The sequence below is a fragment of the Trichosurus vulpecula genome, chromosome 1 (genome assembly GCF_011100635.1).
Source record: "Trichosurus vulpecula isolate mTriVul1 chromosome 1, mTriVul1.pri, whole genome shotgun sequence".
Taxonomy (NCBI): Eukaryota; Metazoa; Chordata; class Mammalia; order Diprotodontia; family Phalangeridae; genus Trichosurus; species Trichosurus vulpecula.
Genome location: NC_050573.1, coordinates 395,834,066 through 395,854,429, shown reverse-complemented (window position 1 = coordinate 395,854,429; position 20,364 = coordinate 395,834,066). Strand labels below are relative to the sequence as shown.

Genomic DNA, 20,364 nt, shown 5'->3' with positions numbered 1-20,364 from the left:
ACAAGATAAACCACAAGCCATTCTTCTTTTAACATTAACTAATTGTAACAAAACTGAGACAAGTAACAGAATAGTATCATGGTTTCACAAGCCCTTGATCTAATTGTCTGCATACTATTAAAAAGAATTAGAGGACCCTAACTTATAAACGGGAATATATACTAGTAACAGATGTCAAGGCTAAATAGTTGTGGTTTGAGCTAAAATTCTAGGCCAAATAGCTCAATATTATACTTGCTTCTTACTGTAGTAACCTTAGATGTTCCAGTATCAATCAAATTATTTAATAGATTTGTTATTGTGCTTACAAAACTTTTGATTATAGAAATTTGCCATAAAAGAGTAGGGACATAAACAAAGTAAGAGAACCAAATTTCCCTGACTTCATGTCAATTCCAGGCAGAAGTTATATAGACCGCCGACTGCATTGACCTAGGCTTCAAGTCTGCCAGGTATCATAGTGGGGAAATTGAGTCAGGAGAATCCTACTTCAGCTCATGCGGAATAGTTGTTCCCCCAAACTTTCCATGAGATCACCTTCTGCAGTTCATGGATTCAGTTCATGAACCCCATGGGGTTGTTGGCATCATCAATCAGTGGCTCAAACAGCATTTCTTGGTAACCATACCTAGAGTCAAACTCAGAGTAACAGTCAGTTAACAGTCCCATGAGGTCTTGAATAACAAGTTCCAATAATCAGGTTCAGCTGTGACTATAATCTCACATTGGTTAGGGAACATCTTTAATGTGAGCCTTAAGTAGCTTGCATGCATTTCTACACTTGTTCTAGTTCCTGATTAAATAACAACATAAAATCAAATTTCCCATTAAGATCATAAGTTATTGCTCTAATAGATTTGCATCTGTTTCTCAAGCTTATTTATCCTTCTCTAATCATGCTCAATCTGAAAGAATGAGATGCTTCAGGAATTGAACCATATACATATGATAAGTTCAAACATTAACTCATGTTTAGGTCATGGAATGAATTCAGATCAAAACAGCAAAATCTTCCCCACCAAATGAAAGTTTCCCCTGAGAACTTTTCAGACATCACAAACTATGAACTTTCTCCTCCCCATAAAACCCTCTAGGTTTTTGGGTACCACAGAACACACAGTATAAACATAATAGTAACAAACTTTAAATGAAGTTAACTTTTCCATCAATGCAAAAGTATTCCACAATTTACCTCCCTCTAAGAAAATTGCACTGAAATTCTTTTCCCCAAACTGAAGATGTTTCTGATTTAGTCTCAGTAATAAATAAAAAACAGCTACGTCCTTCAGTCAGCTGTACCAATACCCAATTATTTTAACATCATTTTGAAACATGTAAGGACCTTATTCCATACAGATATACACCTTTTATTACAGTAACTTAAATGTATCCCAGCCTTAGTCTGTGGAATAATGATTCAACATTGTGTTTGTACCTTTGTTTCACAAACTTCTTTTCTTTATCTAATTATTCCCATAACATTTAGAAAGAATGTTCTATTCCAGGGATTTCATCTTTCAAATCACTATGTAGGAGTAACACAAACAATAAAATGCTTTTCCAGATCATATTAAAAATTACCAATAAAAGAATGGGCTGTCCTACCCTAAGTGCAGATGTTGACTGGCAGGCTTCTCTACCTGCTTTTCCCAGGGCTGCTGCTGTGCTCTGAACCTGGATACTTCCAACTGTAGCATCTGCCCCTCCTCCCTCCATTTTGCCAGGTGGGGGAAAGTAAAGCTCTCTCTTCTTAATCTGATCTGGGATGAGAGGGGTTAACAGAAAAACCCTGGGACTGTTTGCAGTCATACTGAGATACCCTCTTGACTGAAGAGAAGGGAGTAGGGAAAGGGTTAAGGTCTCCTCCCCTTATCTTGAAATACCACAGAATTTCCCCCTTATCCTGGACCATACAATTCCTTGTCTCCCCACCACCCAACCTGGGTTATAAAATTTCTCCTATCTCCCTTATCTTGTGTCTCCTATCTTGTCATCCATCTTCCTCATCCTGTCCCTAATGTTCAACTCCCATAAAACCTTTAAAACTACTTCACTGTTCTGAAACCTCTATATAAGCATAACTCACCCAACTATCGAGGTCTCACCTAGCCTTACTGCACTGCTGTTGCGCCAATATAACACCCAATGAATGGCTAAGAGAAAATTATCTAAGTGAATTCTTTCATACTCAAATCATATCTCCTAGCTGGCACCTGAAAAACACTATACAAACCTAGGAATGAAACTTAGAAAATTCATAGTAGATTTGGACATAATTTGTCATCAATATCAAATTACTGCAACAAATTAGCTTGCAAATAGAAATTTAGTAGGCCTTCTAAAAATTATGCAAAAGATTTCACAAAACATTTCTTCATAAAAGTATTTCCCTATCTTAAAAACAGCTTACAATTTATCCTGATATTATTAATTCCTGACTACCACAAAATTTCTAAATTCTCTGGTCACAAAGTCTCTTAACATGTAATTGACAAAAATTACAAGAGGAGATTTTACAAGGTCTTTTCTTTGCATAATTACCAAGTTTCCTTTCATAAACATACTTTGGAAAATACTTGATTTAAACAATAACTCCAAATAGCTTAGTTAACAATCTCACAAATTTCATAAGTGATAGCAAAATGATTTTAACTGAACTTCCTTTTAAATAAAGACAAAACTTGGAAGTTTGTGATTTCTTAAATTACAGTACTTCAAAAACACATGGTCAAATGAAATGACTTAACCTATTCATCATTTTTTTCTCTGACAGTACAATTCTTAATCTAACAACATTTAGATTATAAGAGAAGTTGCTTTTCTAACAGCAGAGATGGCACAATTGTTTGCCAAATTACACAATGAAAGATTTAGAACTATAACAATACCATAAACAATTATCACATATTTAAACTTGAAACCAAAACCAATTAATTACCAGTCTGGTGACCTTAATTTTTAGTTGGATATGTTTCCGAATTGCTTTACACAGAAAATCATTCATCTCATCATCATTGGCATAAACTTTGTATCTAAGAAAACCCATCCAAGGCAAAATATAGACTTTCAATAAAATAGAGGACTTTCAAGCTTTCTCAGTGAAAAGACCAGAGCTGAATAGAAAATTTGAATTTCAAACACAAGAATCAAGAGAAGCATGAAAAGGTAATCAAGAAAAAGAACAAGAAAAAGAAATTGCAAGGGACTTACTAAAGTTGAACTATTTTGTTTACATTCCTACATAGAAAGATGATGTGTATGATTCATGAGACCTCAGTATTAGGGTAGCTGAAGGGAATATGCATATATATACATATGTTTATGTATATATATATATATGTATATGTGAGTATGTATGTATGTATATATATATATGTATATATATATGGAGAGAGAGAGAGTGAGTGGGCACAGGGTGAGTTGAAGATGAAGGGAAGATATCTAAAAGAAATAAAATCAAATTAAGGGATGAGAGGAATATATTGAGAGAGGGAGATAGGGAGAGATAGAATGGGGTAAATTATCTCACATAAAAGTGGCAAGAAAAAGCAGTTCTTTAGGAAGAGAAGAGAAGTCAGGTGAGGGGGAATGAGTGAATCTTGCTCTCATCAGATTTGACCTGAGGAGGGAATACCATACATACTCAGTTTTTCCCCACAGGAAAAAAGGAGGAAGAAGATAAAAAAAGGGGGGATGATAGAAGGGAGGGCAGATGGGGGTGGAGGTAATCAAAAACAAACACTTTCGAAAGGGGACAGGGTCAAGGGAGAAAATTCAATAAAGGGGGATAGGTTAGGAAGGAGCAAAATATAGTGAGTCTTTCACAACATGAGTATTGTGGAAGGGTTATACATAATGATACGCATGTGGCCTATGTTGAATTGCTTGACTTCTTAGGGAGGGTGGGTGGGAAGGGAAGAGGGGAGAGAATTTGGAACTCAAAGTTTTAAAAACCGATGTTCAAAAACAAAAAAAAAAGTTTTTTGCATGCAACTAGAAAATAAGATACACAGGCAATGGGGCGTAGAAATTTATCTTGCCCTACAAGAAAGAAAGGGAAAAGGGGATGGGAGGGGAGTGGGGTGACAGAAGGGAGGGCTGACTGGGGAACAGGGCAACCAGAATATATGCCATCTTGGAGTGGGGGGGAGGGTAGAAATGGGGAGAAAATTTGTAATTCAAACTCTTGTGAAAATCAATGCTGAAAACTAAATATATTAAATTAAAAAAAAAAGAAAACCCATATAAAGTTACCAATGAAGCAATTATATTTAACTTAAACAGTTAACATTCAGATAGCATTTGTTCTATGCCAAGCACTTTACAATCATGTGATCCTTACAACATCCCTGGGAAGTGGGTTCCACCCCCACCCCACCCCCCCACAGAATAGTAAACTCAGGTAAATAAAACTTTCTTGGGGCCATACAGTTAATAAAATTTCTTAATGCCAAATAACAATATGTAACCATTTGAAACACACACACACACATATGACCTTTTAAGTCCAATACTCTTGGCCCTTTAAAAAGGAATGTTTTCCACAAATTCATATATTCCATTAACATTTCAGCTCCCCATTCACATTCTCCTGGGAAGGTTTTAAAAACAGTCTGAAATCACTTATTATCATCATGTTAGCTTAAAATGTGCTAGGCCAATATTCTAACTACTGCTTTTGGCCCAGGCAAAAGAGATCTAAGGAATCTGAATCAATGCTGACAGGGTGTGGTCAGCTTCCCCTCCAAGCAGACACCTCTGGAGCATGATAATTAATTGAACAGTAATAATCACAAGTCATAATAACCAATATCTTTATACCATAGTCAATACCCATATTAAATTCAATAAAACCCTCCCACAGATCCATCCCAAAAGGTGAATAGATGTAATTCCTTCTAACTTTCCATAGCTTTTGTCTGTTGGTTTTCAGATCAGGCTACAAATTTTAATTTTCAACCCCTTCTGCTTAAAACAAAATCAAACTTAAACTTCTTTACACCCTCTCAACATGCCCAAATCATCTGAAGCTGGCACAAGAATGGCCAGAACAACAATGAGCAGGATGGGGGAGGGAGTGGCTGAGAGCTCATGGGCTTGCTGCTGCCCCACCCTCATCTATCTCAAAACCTTTCCTTTTTCTTTTCTACCTTCTATATATTCACTCAAGCTTTTACTTCACTCTTTCCTAATCTTTCAGACTCAGGCTGTCTCCATTTTCCTTTACATTTCAAACAAATAAAAAAATCACAGTCACCCCAATTTTGTCCTGCTTTTCTGCACCTTAGAAACTTAGAGGGAGTTAAATGCTTAACAATTTACATACCGAGAGAGCTGCATTCCCCCACAGCTTCTGCAAAGAGCTTTTATAATACATTTTTTTATAATGCATTTTAAACAAACCACTGAAATCCTAAAGTGATCATATTAACAGACAGAAGAACCCTTTATTTGTGCAGTTTTAAGCACACTGCGGAATATCAGGTACACTGATTTAATTTAAACATAAAGTACAAACTTTAGCTCTTAAGATCTAATTAAACCCGAATTCATGCTAGGCTGCCTGCTTGAAATCTTTTGTTTGCTAATTAACTCCAAAGTCTCTCCCTGCCTTTTCCATAGACCTCAGAAATTCCTCAAAGGTTTTTCTGGCTGCATTTTAAATCTCTCACCACAAAACAAAACATTTCACAAACACACAAACAAGACACTTGACAAGACAAAGTGCGCAGGAATTTAATTTTCTTCTTGGCTTTTTTTTTTTTTAAGAAATAAACCAATTTAGAATTAGAATTTAGACCAGTCAAAAACTCAGCTAGCCAATTTCAAAAGGATATCCTTCTCAGAGACCTTTCTAGATCTCTGGTGCCCCCCTCCCCACCTAGCACCACTGAGTTGCTGAGGTATTTCCATACCACGCCCCCTTAAGGGACTATTTTGGAGGAGTGATAACTGGGATTTAATCCCTTCCCTGGCACCTTTGTTTTTCCATCCCGCTGATTTGCTCAGCAGGATTCCCCAGTCACTGGAGCAGTACCCAGCACCTTTGACTGTTCCTACCCTGGTCCGTGCACAGAAGTTGCCTGATTGCCCCAGGTATCTACTTTTCCTCCTCCCTATCTTTCCTTTATTCACAGTGGCCTCTTTCATTAATATGGTCCTGGGATTCTGAACAGTCTATAGGGAGGGGGTGCCTGTAGCTGAAACACGTGACTGCTAAAATCAGTAGGGACATGTCTTTCGGGAAGCATCTTTCTGTCTTTTGGAAACAATTGCCCCTCTTGGTAGATGTTTCAAATCCCAGAATAAGCCCCCAAAATTGTGAGAAATAATCATCTTACCAAAAAAAAAAATTTCCACAAGGCCATCAGTGAGTTAAAGAAAGATTTTATTTATCGTTCTCTTGCCAGAGACTGCAAGAGCCTGGGTGACCCACAAAGAAGACACACCCTTTCAGACAATTACAAAGCTTTTATGACATATCCTGATTTGCATTTCCCTCCCCTGTTCTCCATTGGCAGGATACAACTTCCTGAACTGCCTATTCCATTTTCTTCTCCTAGATGTGTTCCCTCTCCCTTGTCATGCATTGTGTGTGCATTTAAATTAGCTAGCTATACCTTGGGAGTGTGTTGGTGTAACAACAATGTAGTTAGCAGCTGCTGTGCAGGTGTAAGACCCAACAAGACCAGCAACAAGAGCACATAGAAGGGCTGCTAGCACACGTTCTTTGATCTGCTTTTCTAAGGAAAGCAACTTTAAGGGGTTAACAATCTCACTTTAATCAAACATACATATATAATTCACTTAGTCCAGGGGGAAAAGCCAGCACCCTGAACTTCAGAGCAAATACAAACAGAAATTAGAAATAGGGATAATATAAACAGACCAAATCACAATACGTAGTTACCAGAGAAGCACCAACATCTGGGTTTTTTCAAAGGAGTGGGGGGAGCTCCTTAACGGCTACCCAGAGTCTCCACACCAACACTCTTCCAATGAGTGAAAGCCCCAAACAAAATGCTAACCTGCGAGTTTATATACCCTTCTTAGGGCCCGAAGGCTTCAGACCTAATCAGCAAAAGTGTGTGGGCCTGGGCCTTTGCACCTAGTGAGATTTAATCAAAGGCACTTGATTACTTTAGCATTCTCAAAGAGAAAATAGTAAAAAAAAAAAAAAAAAGTCCCACCCTGCTTAACATTACAGTTGGTTAATATTAAACAGCTCATTAATCATGCCTACAAGCTTCTGCCCTTTTTTCTTGATCAGAAGCCTGGTTCTGCTAGGTCACAGCTCTGGCTAGAACTAGTCACCCCTGTCTTACATCCTGTTATCATTCCTGTGGAAACAGAACTCCTCCTTCTGTTTCTCACAAAGGTAAGCTCCATTCAGGTATAAGGGAAAGAATATTGGATTGCCACAGAAAGAATGATGGAGTCTGAATGCAGATCAAAGCATACTGTTTTTCAGTTTCCTTTTGGTCTTCTTCTTTCACAACATGACTAATATGGAAATATGTTTTATTTGATTGCACATATATAACATATATCAAATTGCATACTGTTTTAGGGAGGGGAGAGAGGATGGAGTGAGGGAGAAAAATTTGGAACTCAAAAGTTTTTTAAAATGAATGCTAAAAATTGTCTTTATAGGTAATTGGAAAAAATAAAGCTATTTTAAAAAAAAGAATATTGGATTGGGAGTGAGATGGTAGATGTAGGCTCAAATCCTTCCTCTGTCATTTATGAGCAATGTAACCTCATGGCTCAATATGAGAGGGGAAGACCTTCAGGGTTTATGGCCAAAACAGAAACAATTGCTATTTGCACTCACAATGAGCCATCAAAACCCAAACAATGACCCAGTGAGGCTTGGGCTGGGACCTAGTGTTGGCCAATCAGTGAGAGCCAGAGTGATTCAGATTGAAGGCGTGGTCTAGTAGCTCCATTTGAATCACAATGAGTTCAATCAAAAATCTGGTTTTCCATTGCTGTACTTCAAGAAATCATAAACAAAGTTACATGAGGCAAAAGAGTTAATTGTCCTAGTTTTTTTTAATGGTAGAATAAATAAGTAGGGAAGAGGAAAAAATCAAAATTAATATTCCTTTGGGCAGAGCAAAAGTAAGGTAAGGTATGATTCCCTACATGGACAGAGGGAGAGGGTGCAGGGGAAGGAAGGAGGGAGGAAGGAAAGAGCAACATTATCCAACTGGAACTGGCCAGTTGTGTCCCCAGTGGGGCAACTACTACTACTCACAGATTGTTGTTTGTCCTTTGTTCTCAAAGAGGATCAATGACATCTAGAAGGTGATGTCATGACTTGCAAGTGAATTGGATTACAGTGAGGCAGGGCTATGCAGAGTCACCAGCCTCACTCTATCCTCTGGAGCCATCTGGATCCAGTGGCAAGATATAGTGCCTCTCCCTTCTATATCCTGGAATGTCCTCTCTCATATTCTTCAGTCTACCTGTTGTTCAGAGCATAAGCCTACCATCTTCTTTGCCTTCCACTGCCGTAGAGTCTCAGAGTTGAGATGGAGGATCCAAAACCATCTAATGCATATGGTAGATGACTGAGGAGTCATTCAGCCTTGTCTTGAAATGCCCCAGTGAGCACGTACTGACTGCTCTAGCCTTCTCTGACCTTTTCCCACAGTGCGTACCAAGAGATTTGGGACTGAACTAGGTCTTTTAAAAAAATATTGTTTCATATTTTCCCCTACAAGTTAGTCCTTAAACAACTATTTTGAAAACTTATTAGTCACACGGGTCCTGTATTAGTTCCATGTTTCAAGCTGGTCCCTTGCACTTAGATCTAAACAATGATAGGTACTAGAAGGACTAATTGAGGTGAGACAGCTGTGAAGGAGTTGAAGAGGGGTCCTGGAGAGAGTGCTAATCACTTGCTATCAAAGAAATGAGAAGGGTTTCAGTAGGGATGGCCCCCTGACCTGTTTCCATTTGTTATTTCCACTGCCTTAGAAAGCACCAGAAGAGAGGAACTAACCAGAAACAAAGCGCCCACTCTGCCACTACTACCAATTAGTTTTAGGACTTCTGAAACATGATGACACTGGAGAAGTAGTATCCTGTAGTGAAAGAACCCCTGGTTTTGAAATCAGAAGAGCTGACTGTGGGGTTCAAGTCTTAGCTGGGTGGCCAGGAGCAAATCATTTAACCTCTTTGGACTTCAGTTTCCTCTTCTGTAAAATGGGCAAATACTTTTGATACTGACCCCATAGGGTTTGTGAGACTAAAATGATGGTAATATACGCAGGCCACTTTATGATCTTTGAGGGCCATGTCTATTCCTGCTGGGGCTTTTTAAAATTGACATTGTTAGGCAAAGAAAATGCTGCAGAGAAGATACTCCAAAACCTGCTGTAGAGGGTATTCTCTCAAACTAGGATTTTCCATTTCATTTATTTGGGGAAATTTTAGAGCTGACAGGGGAGGATCGTGGGATTTCAAAAGCTGGAAAAGATATCCATTCATCCAACTGCCTCATTTTACAGATAAGGAAACTGAGACCCAGAGAGGTATAGTGCTGTACCCAGGGTCAAAAGGTAGGTAATACACCACAAAAGGATTCAAAATTCAGTATTTTCCCAACTGTATCATTGCTGACCTCTTTTACTGCCAGAGCCCTCCTCTCACCTCACCTTTTTTCCTCCTTTTATTTCTCTAAATAGCTGTAGATAGCTCACAGGACCACCCTGTATCACCAGGGGACAAGGAGCTGATTAATACTGACCCCAGTGGAACTTCAGCCACCATAGAAGAAACCTACTCAAAAGGAGCTCCAGCCTCTGAAAAAGAAGGAACTATACAGTCTGGTTCCATACTGCCATCTCCTGTCAGCACCAAAGAAATGCAAACAGGCAGTAGATTAAGAGTCGGAGGTTCTGAGGAGATGCCAGTGACTGACATTGACAGCATCATCAGTGAGTTAGATGCTTGTGAAGGAAGATCTGAGTGTCCTCCACAAACAGGTGCCCTTTGTGGTGAGGGAGGTTCTCAGAGACACTCTTGGGCAAGAGGCAGGGGCTCTTACCAGGCAGAACAGAGCACAGTTAAACAAGATTCATCTCAGAGCATGAACTGTGGGCCTTCACCTCCTCAGCCTCAGTGGACCTCTCATTTTTCAGTTTTGGATTCAATTAATCCAGGAAAGCATTTTACTGTGAATAAAAACTCTTTGAGTAGTTATTCTAGGAATTTTAGCAGCTTACATGAAGACAGTTTGTCCTCACTTGGCCACAGAGAAGCTGACACCACTGAGCCATCACCAAAGTCTATGTATGGAGCTGCTGAAGATTCACATTCAGACTCGGAGTCTCTCACAGAAGCCTCACCTACTCCTGCCAGGGATAGCATGTCATTCCATCCACCATCTTGCTCTTCTCAGATACACAATGCCATAGAGTCAGATGAGGAACAAATTGAAATTTGTTGCATGAATACTCACCCAAAGCCACCCTCTCAAGTAGAGCAACGACCTAGCCCTGCTGTGAATCCACGCTCCTGGGATCCACCTTACCCAGCAGTAGCCAAAGTTTCACCATTAGAAAGTGCTGTTATGGGTAGTTTAGAGACAACCCCAGGTGTAACACCTTCATTTGGCCCAGAAAAACCTATAATCCCCAACTCTTACCAGCAGGCAAATACAGGCAGAATAGTTCCTTTGGACTCCCTTCCTTCTTCCCACTTGGATAAGGGTTCTCGGGAGAGTTCAGCATATTCAGATGGAAATATTCCACAGGGATGCAGAGCCTTACACACAGAGGGGAAAATGCAAGAAGCCAGCTCTGCCAAAGCTCTGGAGACCTGTGAGTCTTCCAGAGACAGTAGCCTTGTGCACAAGCCCCCAATCCCCTGCATCAGCCCCAGATTGGTCAATGGCCTAGAGCACAGCTTGCTAGACAACAAATCTCAAGGCAAAAAGCAAGAAGCAACCATTAAGGTAGTTGATAGTCACGGACGTGCTCAATTCTCTTTAAATCCAGGCTCATCTAATAATGAAGAATGTGATTTGACCAGCCTTCATATTTCTGAAAGTCAGGACTTGGGGGACTTGCGACAAGGACCAGAAAAAATGGTTAGGAGTCCCCTTCTGGCTCAGTACAAAGATCCAAGTAAAATTAATCATAGTATGCAAAGCAGAAATGAAAAAGAACAGTATGTAGCCACAACCAAAAGTTCCAACACTAAAACCCACACTCCCAGCACAAACCATGTTAAGGGGGTTACTACTCTGCACAGTCCTTCATTTCAACCAAAACTGAATCCTGAAACAAAGGGGCCAACAGCCAAAAGTTTTATGGAAACACTTCTCAGTAACAATCATAAACCTAGGTCAGGGCCAAAGCTGAAAGGCCTCAGCATCAAAAGCAAGAATAAAACCAGCACAGAGGCCTCTGGTGCTGTTCAAGCTGTCAAGGTCAGTGGGACTGAGCAGAGAAAAACCTTTACTTCACCCCAAACCTCTCCCAAAACCCTTTCGAAGAAAGTGTTGGGCTCTCGTAGCATTGCTGTCCATGGAGAACCAGACAAAAGTTGTCCCGTGGCTCCCAAATCTCCTACACGTGGACAAGAGAGTAAATTAGCTTTGGCTGTGTCTGGGCCATTGAGTTCTCCAGTGTCAGATGGAAGCATCCCTATGACTCGGAACACAAGTGAAAATAGACTCCTTGGACGAAATGAATTTGGCCTTTCCAACCCAAAAGAAGCAGCAATGGTCTCAGCTCTCCCCAGTGGGCCTGGTGAGAAGGGGAGCAAGGCAGCTGCTGGTGATTCACAAGACAGAACGAACCAGGTAAAAATAATCGCCATCTCTTCTGAAAGAAGCCCCAAAAGCCCAGGTGGTGACAGGTTGGCTGAAAGTGGCCAAGGAGGGCTCTCTGCCCAAGAAAATGGTCACAAAAAAGGTGAAAGCAAGCTCTGCCATAGAAGAGTGGAGCTATCCCCAAGTCACCCACCTTCTTTGGCTTCTCACTCCATTCAGGAAGATCCCCCAGAAGGACAAGAAATCCAGAGAAGTTTCATTGAGGTAAGACTGTCTTCCTCTTCCTCCTTCTTCTTGCCAGTGTGCCCTTCCCCACCTCTGCCTGGAGAGAAGACAGCTTATAACCAGAAGAGAATGAACCAGATGTCTGAACCTCCTGGTACCTCCAAAAATGTCATCACTTTAAATGATGGTCTCTATTGTACCCCAAGGCCAGTTACAAGGACTTATTCCATGCCAGCCCAACTTGCAAGCCATTTTGGAGGTGAAAGCCACTCTGTACAATCTATAGGATGCTCTCTTCAAGATAGCCAGAATTCTGTGGCAGATGAGAAATGTGATTGTGTTCCTGAGACAAGAATATTCAAAGGTGGCCTTCTTGGCCTAGTTAATGGACAGGGTACACAAGGCAGAAAACTGTCAGAGGCTTCCCAGAGCATCCCAAAAACAGACCAGGGAAGTGCTAGTGCCCTTGGTGCGCAGGATACAAACTGCCTTGTCACAGATAGAATAAAATCCACCAGAAGGCATTACTACTATGAGCTAAACTGGCCCCATGAACCTACCTCATCTTTTTCTGTGAAACAGAGGATCAAATCTTTTGAGAATCTTGCCAGTTTTGACAGGCCTGTAGTCAGGTCCATTGATTTCCCTTCAGCAGTATCCATGAACTCCAAACCTCCTATTGGGAGGAGATCATCAGGCACTATATCTTCAGGGACCCCCAGCAACTCAAATGACAGCATGAGGTCCTTACGACGAAGCTTGAGCTCATGTGGCGAAAACCAGAATGAAACCGTTTCATTGGCCCCCCAATTAAACAAATCACCGTCGACTATGGCTCTCCTGGTTTCTCCACCGAATCCAATAGAAGGCAGAAGAGAGAGCGCTGGTTTGGACCAAAAGAAGTTACTTGACCCTCCAACAAGTTATAATCCAGCCACAACCACAGTTTCTCACATCAGGAGAAACAAGACAGCGGGAGGCCAAGCTCGACCATGTCCTGTATCCCGCTCTAAACTTAGAGAGCTAAGGGCTTTGAGCATGCCCGACCTTGACAAGCTATGTGATGAGGACTATTCGGTGGAACCTGTAGCTGGCCACTTTAAAACTGAGCTAGAAATTACTCCCAGGAGATCCCTTGGCCTTCCAACTGACAACCTCTCAAACCTCGATGAATCACCTTCCCTTTCACATTTGGCAAAAGGTCAGAGTGGGGATGGGTTGTGTTCTAGGGGAAATAGTCCTTGGACTAGTGGTTCTGGGACTCCTGCTTCAGCCTCTGATGAAGATACAACAATCCAGGAAAATTCAGTGGATAGGAGATGCTCTGGAAGGAGTTGGTCCATAGGGTAAGTATGTTTCCTTTCTTTTCCATTAAAAAAAAATCAGGAATCAGGAAGACCTGAGTTCAAATGCAGCCACACACTTATTAACTGTGTGACCCTGGGCAAGTCATTTAACCCTTGTTTGCCTCAGTTTCCTCTTCTATAAAATGAGGAGAAGAAAATGGCAAAACACTCTAGTATCTTTGCCAAGAAAACCCCAAATGGGGTCACAAAGAGTCAGATGTGAGTGAACAACAACAAAAATCAGTTTTATTTACTGATGCCTTGCTACCTTTTTTTTAAAAATTACTTGGGAAAAAATCTGCAGAAATGCCTACGTATTCTCAGAACTTACCAGCGCGTCTTGCACCAAGAAAGAAGAAATGCTTGTTGACATGACTTGAGACTTTTTTCTAAAAATTTGCTCTTTAAGAGACTGAATTAATTGTAAACTGTCACCTAAAAGAGGACATTTTGGTGCAGAGGGCAGAATGTGAAAAGAGAGGGGAACTGATGTAAGCCAAGTAAAAAATTCGTAAGCCTGCTGAGCAGAGCTGGGAGTAGTGGAAGATTGTTTCCGAGAGAGAGAGGAAGGAAATTCCTCAGTATTAGCCATGTAGGGAAGGAGCTGTCTGGGAGTGTAGTGAGTTCCCAATTGCTGTAGGTTTTCAAGTGAAGACTGGATGACAAGAGTCAGTTTTAGAGGGAATTCTTGTTCAGGTACAGGTTAAAGGCTAGGTGGCCCCTGAGGTCCCTTACAACTAAAAGATGAAGACTGATTTAAACAGGGGCCTTCTTTTCTTATTGTTATAAGGCAAGAAAAATCAAATAGAGGCATGAAAATGTCCTTTTTTGCTGATGCTATAATTGCTGCATAATATAATGAATAGAATTCAGCTTCAGAGCCTGCAAGACCCTGTTCTGCTACTGATACCTGGTGACTGCATGATCCTGGGCCAGTCACTTAAATTCTTGGTGTTCTAGGCTACTCTCTAAATCACAGAATAGATGGAAACCCACATTGGTAGAGGGATTTTTCCTCATTGGGATGCTACCTATAGCAATGAAATCACAGTTCTTATCCATATCCCTATCCCTATGATGGATTACGTAGAATAGCCTAGTTGCAGGTTAAGAAAATAAAACTGTAAAAATCAAGAGTGTTCTCTACAGCAATAACAGAATTCAGGAGGGAATAATAAGAAGGAAAGTTCCATTCAAAATAATTACAAAATTCTTGAAGTACTTGGGGATTTGTTCTGTCAAAGCACACCCAACACTTTTTTAGGTACAAATACAAAACACTACTAGGGAGATTCCATCCTCCTGGCTGCTCTGTGTCAATATAATAAAGATGATGATGCTGTTGAAATTAATTTGTAGAATTTGTACAATGCTAAACTACCACAGGAACACTTTGCAGAGCTGGACAAAACAATAACAAAATTCATTCAGAAGAACAAAAGATCTAGAACATCAAGGGAAATAACGAAAAAAGTAGGAATGAAAGGGAGCTAGCACTTCGAAAGCTCAAATTATATTCTAAAGCAATAATCACCAAAATTATCTGGTACTGGTTAAAAAATAGAAAAGATGATAGATCGGTGAAACAGACTAAACAAGAAATTATCAGAAATTATATTCAATAATTCCATATTCAATAAAATCCCAAATATAAAATACCTAGGAAACACTTCCTCTTTGACACAAATTACTGACAAAACCGGAAAACAGTCTGGCAAAAATTAGACATGAACTAAGGCCTTACAGACAGACTATGCCAGAATAAATTCCAAATATATACATGCTCTGAATGCTAAAAAAACACACCACAAAAAGATTAGATGTTAACCAGATCATCTGTTTGTCACAGGTATAGCAAACAAAGGAGAGAGGTGATGATAAAATATAAATAACTTTGATCATATGAAATTGAAAAATTTTTGCATGTACAAAATTAATGCATGAGGATAAGAAGGGAATTAGTGTACTGGAGAAAAAAATTCTATATATCTGAATGTCTGATATCCAAGAGGTATAGACAACTAATTGAAACATTTAGGAACAAAAGCTATCCTCCCATAGGTCAGGGGTCAAAGGATATGAACAGTTTTCAAAAGAAGAAATTCAAACCATCAACAACCATATGAAATAAAGCTCCAAAAAGTGGCAAAGATGACAGAAGATGGGAAGAGTCAATATTGGAGGGTTGTAGAAAGACAACCAGTGAATTGATCCAACTATTCTGGAAAGCAGTTTGGAATTATGTGCAGGAGGTGGTTATAGCATCCATACCCTTTCACCCAGAGACTCTGTTGCTGGGCATATGACCCAAAGAAATCAGTTGACAAAAAAAGGGGCCCCATACACACCAAAGTATTTACACTATCACTTTTTGCAGTAACAAATAGCTAGAAACAAAGTAGATGGAGGAATGGCTCTAAACAAATTGTGGTATGTGAACGTTAGAGAATATTACTGTAATATAAGAAACAATGAATACGATTAATACAGAAAAGCATGGAAGTAGGCAGAACTAGAGGGAAAAAACAATATACATAATAACTACAACAATGTAAGTAAAAAAAGCAGCACCAACAAAACAATCAAAACTTAATGCTGCAAAATTTTAATGGCCTAGGTTGATGCCAAACAAGAGAGATGGGAAGGTAGGTACCTCTCTCTGCTTTGCAGAGGTGGGAGAATGTGGGTATGGAATATTGCATATAATGTTAAGACTTTTTTGACATTTTAGTTTTGCTAAGCTTCTTTAGTTCCCTTTTTAAAAAAAAAATCCTCCTTTCATAAAGGCAAACTGGAGAGAAAGGAAAGGGATACACTGAGAAACAGGTAATCAAAATACAAGATTCAATAAAATGTGTTTTTTAAAAAGAGGGCAGTCCTAGCATTCTGAAAAACTTTAATGCTATGGTAACAACGAAGCCCTAAGTAGCTGAGTTTTAAGGCAGGAGAGTAAGGCAAGGGACAGTTCATCTCCAAGCAATTCTCTGGCATTGTGTTGTTAGAGTAGAAGGTACCCCTTTCTCCGCTTTATGGTATTTATGAAAATGAGAAAATATTACTTACTTTATAAGAAGGGAAATGCATCTAAACACAATGGGAGTGGATGTTTTGTTCAATGTCACATCTTTACATCTGTTTTTACCTCTTAGTTTGGATCAACTTTCAATCTCATCTCTGGACCAGCAAAAATTACAGTCTGTTTTGTCATCAGTAGGGTCAAAATCTGATATCTTGACCCTGATTCAAGAAGCCAAAGCACAAAAAGATGTAAGTAAAATTCAGGAATGTAACCTTTAATTGACAGTGGAGGAGGGTGGTATGGTGGGGGAGAATAGTTATTCCACAGAATTTTCCAAAAACTTTAAATTTGCCCACATCCCAAAATTTAATTTACTTTTTATAATTTTCATCCATCCATTCAACAAAACATTTATTAAGCAACTATATTAATGTTGCAGAGGCAACAGGCCATAGTAGAGTCAAACTTAGAGTCAGGAAGACATAGGTTCTAGTCCTGCCTCCGACACGTACTGGCAATGGGATCCTGGGCAAATGACTCAACCTCTCAGAGCTCTAGGCAACTCTCTGTGACAATCAGCTGCCTGATTTGTTGTGGTGGAGGGAATTTCCTCTCCTTAATGTTCCCTATCCCAGTGAGATCTCAGGTTCCATAAAAGCAGCATAATGCAAGGTGCTTGATGAAAATCTTTCCAAGGAAGGCATCTCTGCCTTGTTAAATATAATTCAACTTCTTATGACTCATAATCATTAATTCGGTATTCCTTATACTGTAATACAGTGAAACCCTCAGGGGCCATTTAAGTTATAGCAATCAATTATTCGTCCCTCCCCTCAAACAGTCCCCAGTTGCTGTGTCTTCTATTAGTTGCTTTTCTTTGCTGTTATCATTATATTGCCTTTTGGTAGTCACCCTCCCCTTCTTTGTGGACTTGGAAACCAAACTGCCAAAGCTATTGGAATTACGTCTAAAATAAGAATAAATAAGGTATGACTTAGGCCTAAGATGCTATCTTGTGAGTGTAGTAAATGATTTTGAGTGTATGGTCTTTATTGCATTGTTTTCGGTTATACAAAAGTGTTTTTTTGTTTCTGAAGCTCTGGATATACATAGAATGGATTCTATCATGGAAGGCTTTCCAAGAATCATACTCTTTGGCTCTTGCCCCACCTATGGTTTACCTTGGGAACACCAAATTAGTTTGTGTCTACGTCTCTACAAAAATGGTAACAGGATCCTCAGTTCTCATGCAAACATTTAAGTTAATAGTATATCAAATACTGGACAGACTTTATTTCATCTGACAAAAAACACAATGTACAGAAAACTCTCCCCACCCAAGCTGTTGAACAGACAACAAACATCCTTTCCTTGCTGGTTGATCTCCATTTTATTCAGGGACATACATAGTCTTCTATATAGGAGGGCTCCCCTCCCCCCCCAAAAAAGGAAAAACACTTGGAGTCATTAGAAAATTGATCCCTTTATCAATGGTAGACACCAATTCACCCAGAGACCTGTTTAGTCTTCCAGACTTACAGTGCTAAACTATGACTGCGGCACCCCTAAAAGAAGAAAGATCTGAGGGTGGACAGAGTCAGCTGCCTTGACCAGACCCTCCCAGTTCATATACTTCATAGCTCCTCTACATCATGGCTTTATGCCTTGCTGTTCCTCCACAATGATTCTTGATTGCCCCTGGGGCTCCCTTGCTTGGTCCAGGAACTCTCCTCTCCAGAGCCTTTGTCCCAGAATTATTCCCAAAATCCAGGAATGCTTTCATTCCTTTCTCTGCCTCTGGCTGTTGCTGTTTCTGTAGCCACGTAGATCCCTCTTCTCCTGGGTCCACATGGTTTTCTGGAGGGGGCATCATTGACTAGCAGCCCTTATTCAGAATCTTGGTAGATTTATTCTTATTCTTTCAGTTCTGGTTCTCTCCAGTTCTACCTTTCTTTTAAAGACCACATCCAGGGGTTTGGTTCAGGTGTATGAACAGCCATAATTCAATCATCTTCAAATGTGTTGTTCATGTATATTTTCCATCTTGCATAGGCATTTTCAATGATGCAATAGAGGCTTTGTCTTTTAATCTAATCAAACTTGATGCCATGGCCAGCTTCTTCACTTCCTGGTTGTTAGTGGTAAATCTGAGTTGTTGAGACCTCAGAGGCCATCTAGTCCTACCTGTATCAGGCCCAGAAGCCCAATATCCCTAACAAACACAGTCCAGCTTGGCTCAGGTGTAGAATTTGAGGGCAGGAGAATAACATGTAATTGTCCTGGAAAGGTAGTTCAAAGCCAGAGTGTAAAGGGTTTTAAATAACAAACAAAAGAGTTTGTATTTCAGGCAGTTAGGTGGATAGAGTTCTGGGTCTCAGACACATACTAGCTCTGTGACTCTGGTAAAGTCACTTAACCTTCACCTGCCTCAGTTTCTTCAAACATAAAATGGGAAAACTGGAGCACCTATCTCCCAGGGTTGGTGTGAGGCTCAAAGGAGATAGTATTTGCAAAGTGCACAGTGCCTGGTATATAGTGCACTCTTAATAATAATTAATAAATGTTTATTTCCTTCTATGAGCCTAGAGGTGGTAAGGAGCTGCTAAAGTTTCTGACAGAATGATGTGGTCAGACCTGTACTTTAGAAATATCACTTTGGTGCATAGCAGAGGTGTCAAACATATGCACTTTGTGCATAGCAGAGGTGTCAAACGTGAAAACTGAGGGCATCGGGGGCAAAAGATTGGTGGAGGATAGATTAGAGAGGGAAGAGTTTGGATGCCCTCAGAAACCAACTGGCCATTGCACTAATCAAAACAAAAAGGTGATGAGGACCTGAACTATGGTGGTGACCAGGTGAACAGAGAGATAGAGGTAGATGTCAGAGATGTTGTATAGGATCAACAAGGTGTGGCAGCTGATTAGATTTGAAGGGGAGAAAATGAGAAGGCAAAATCAAGGATAACTCCAAGGTTTCAAGCCTGGTGACTGTAAGGATCTGAGTGCCCTTGACAAAAACAGATGAATTAAAAGGGATGTGCTTAAGGGGAAAGATAACAAGTTCACTTTTGGTCATTTTGAATATGAGATGCTTATGGAATTTCTAGGTGGAGTTAACCAACAGATGGCTGAGGGAGCAGTTACTGAGCTCAAGAGAGAGATGGAGCTAGATGTAAATGTGGGAGTCATCTGCAGTGAGATGATAGTTGAACCTTTGGGAGCTAATGGGATCACAATATAAAAGCAAAGAAGAACAGATGGTACGAGACATGCCCACAAAGGAAATAGGACAAGAATGATGATCCTGCAAAGGAAAAGTGTGAAAGTCATCTAGCTCCCCCAAGGCAACCTATTCCATGTTTTGAAGAGCCTAAAAGTTCTTCCCTATGTTTATGTGAAATATGCTAACCTCTAAAGTCTACCCATTGCTCCTTCCAGAGCCACTAAATAAATCTAATCTGACTTTCTCTTGAAGATGGCAATCCTGTCCCTCCTAGGTCTTATGTAAACTAGAATCTGTCTTGTCATTTAACTCAAGTGTGACTTGTTAGTGATGCTGATGTAACCACTTATGAAGCCAGATATTATCATAGTATTTCTTGAGGTGTCCTCGGTGCCTGTTTCTAGGCAGTGTTGCAAATCCAAAAGCAGTAGGAAACATGGTCACTTCTTTCATTGAGTCTCTAGTCCAGGATGTTGCTTGACCTTTTTGTGTCATGATCCCTTTTAGCAGCTTGTTGAAACCTATGAACACCTTCTCACCATGATGCTTTTAAATGCATAAAATACATAAGATTACAAAGGAAACTAATTGTATTGAAATAGATGTGTAATTTTTTCACCATTCTAGATCCTGGATCCCCTGAAATCTATCCACAAACATCCAGAGATCCCCAGGTTAAGAACCCTTGCTCTAGATTAACTGAAGATGAGGCTTTTATTCAAAAATTGAGACTGGACCTGGGCTTTCTGTGGCCCAAGTCTAA

The 20,364-nt window shown here is 40.0% G+C and overlaps 1 protein-coding gene across 1 annotated transcript in view; it reads left to right on the top strand.

Moving 5' to 3' along the window:
* The window catches only part of PDZD2 (PDZ domain containing 2), a 307,428-nt gene that overhangs the window by 265,238 nt on the left and 21,826 nt on the right, over window positions 1-20,364 (top strand). Inside the window, exons 8-9 of the mRNA XM_036746331.1 lie at window positions 9,696-13,359; window positions 16,509-16,626. Of these exons, the coding sequence (XP_036602226.1) occupies window positions 9,696-13,359; window positions 16,509-16,626 (3,782 nt within the window). The remainder of the gene's footprint in view (window positions 1-9,695; window positions 13,360-16,508; window positions 16,627-20,364) is intronic.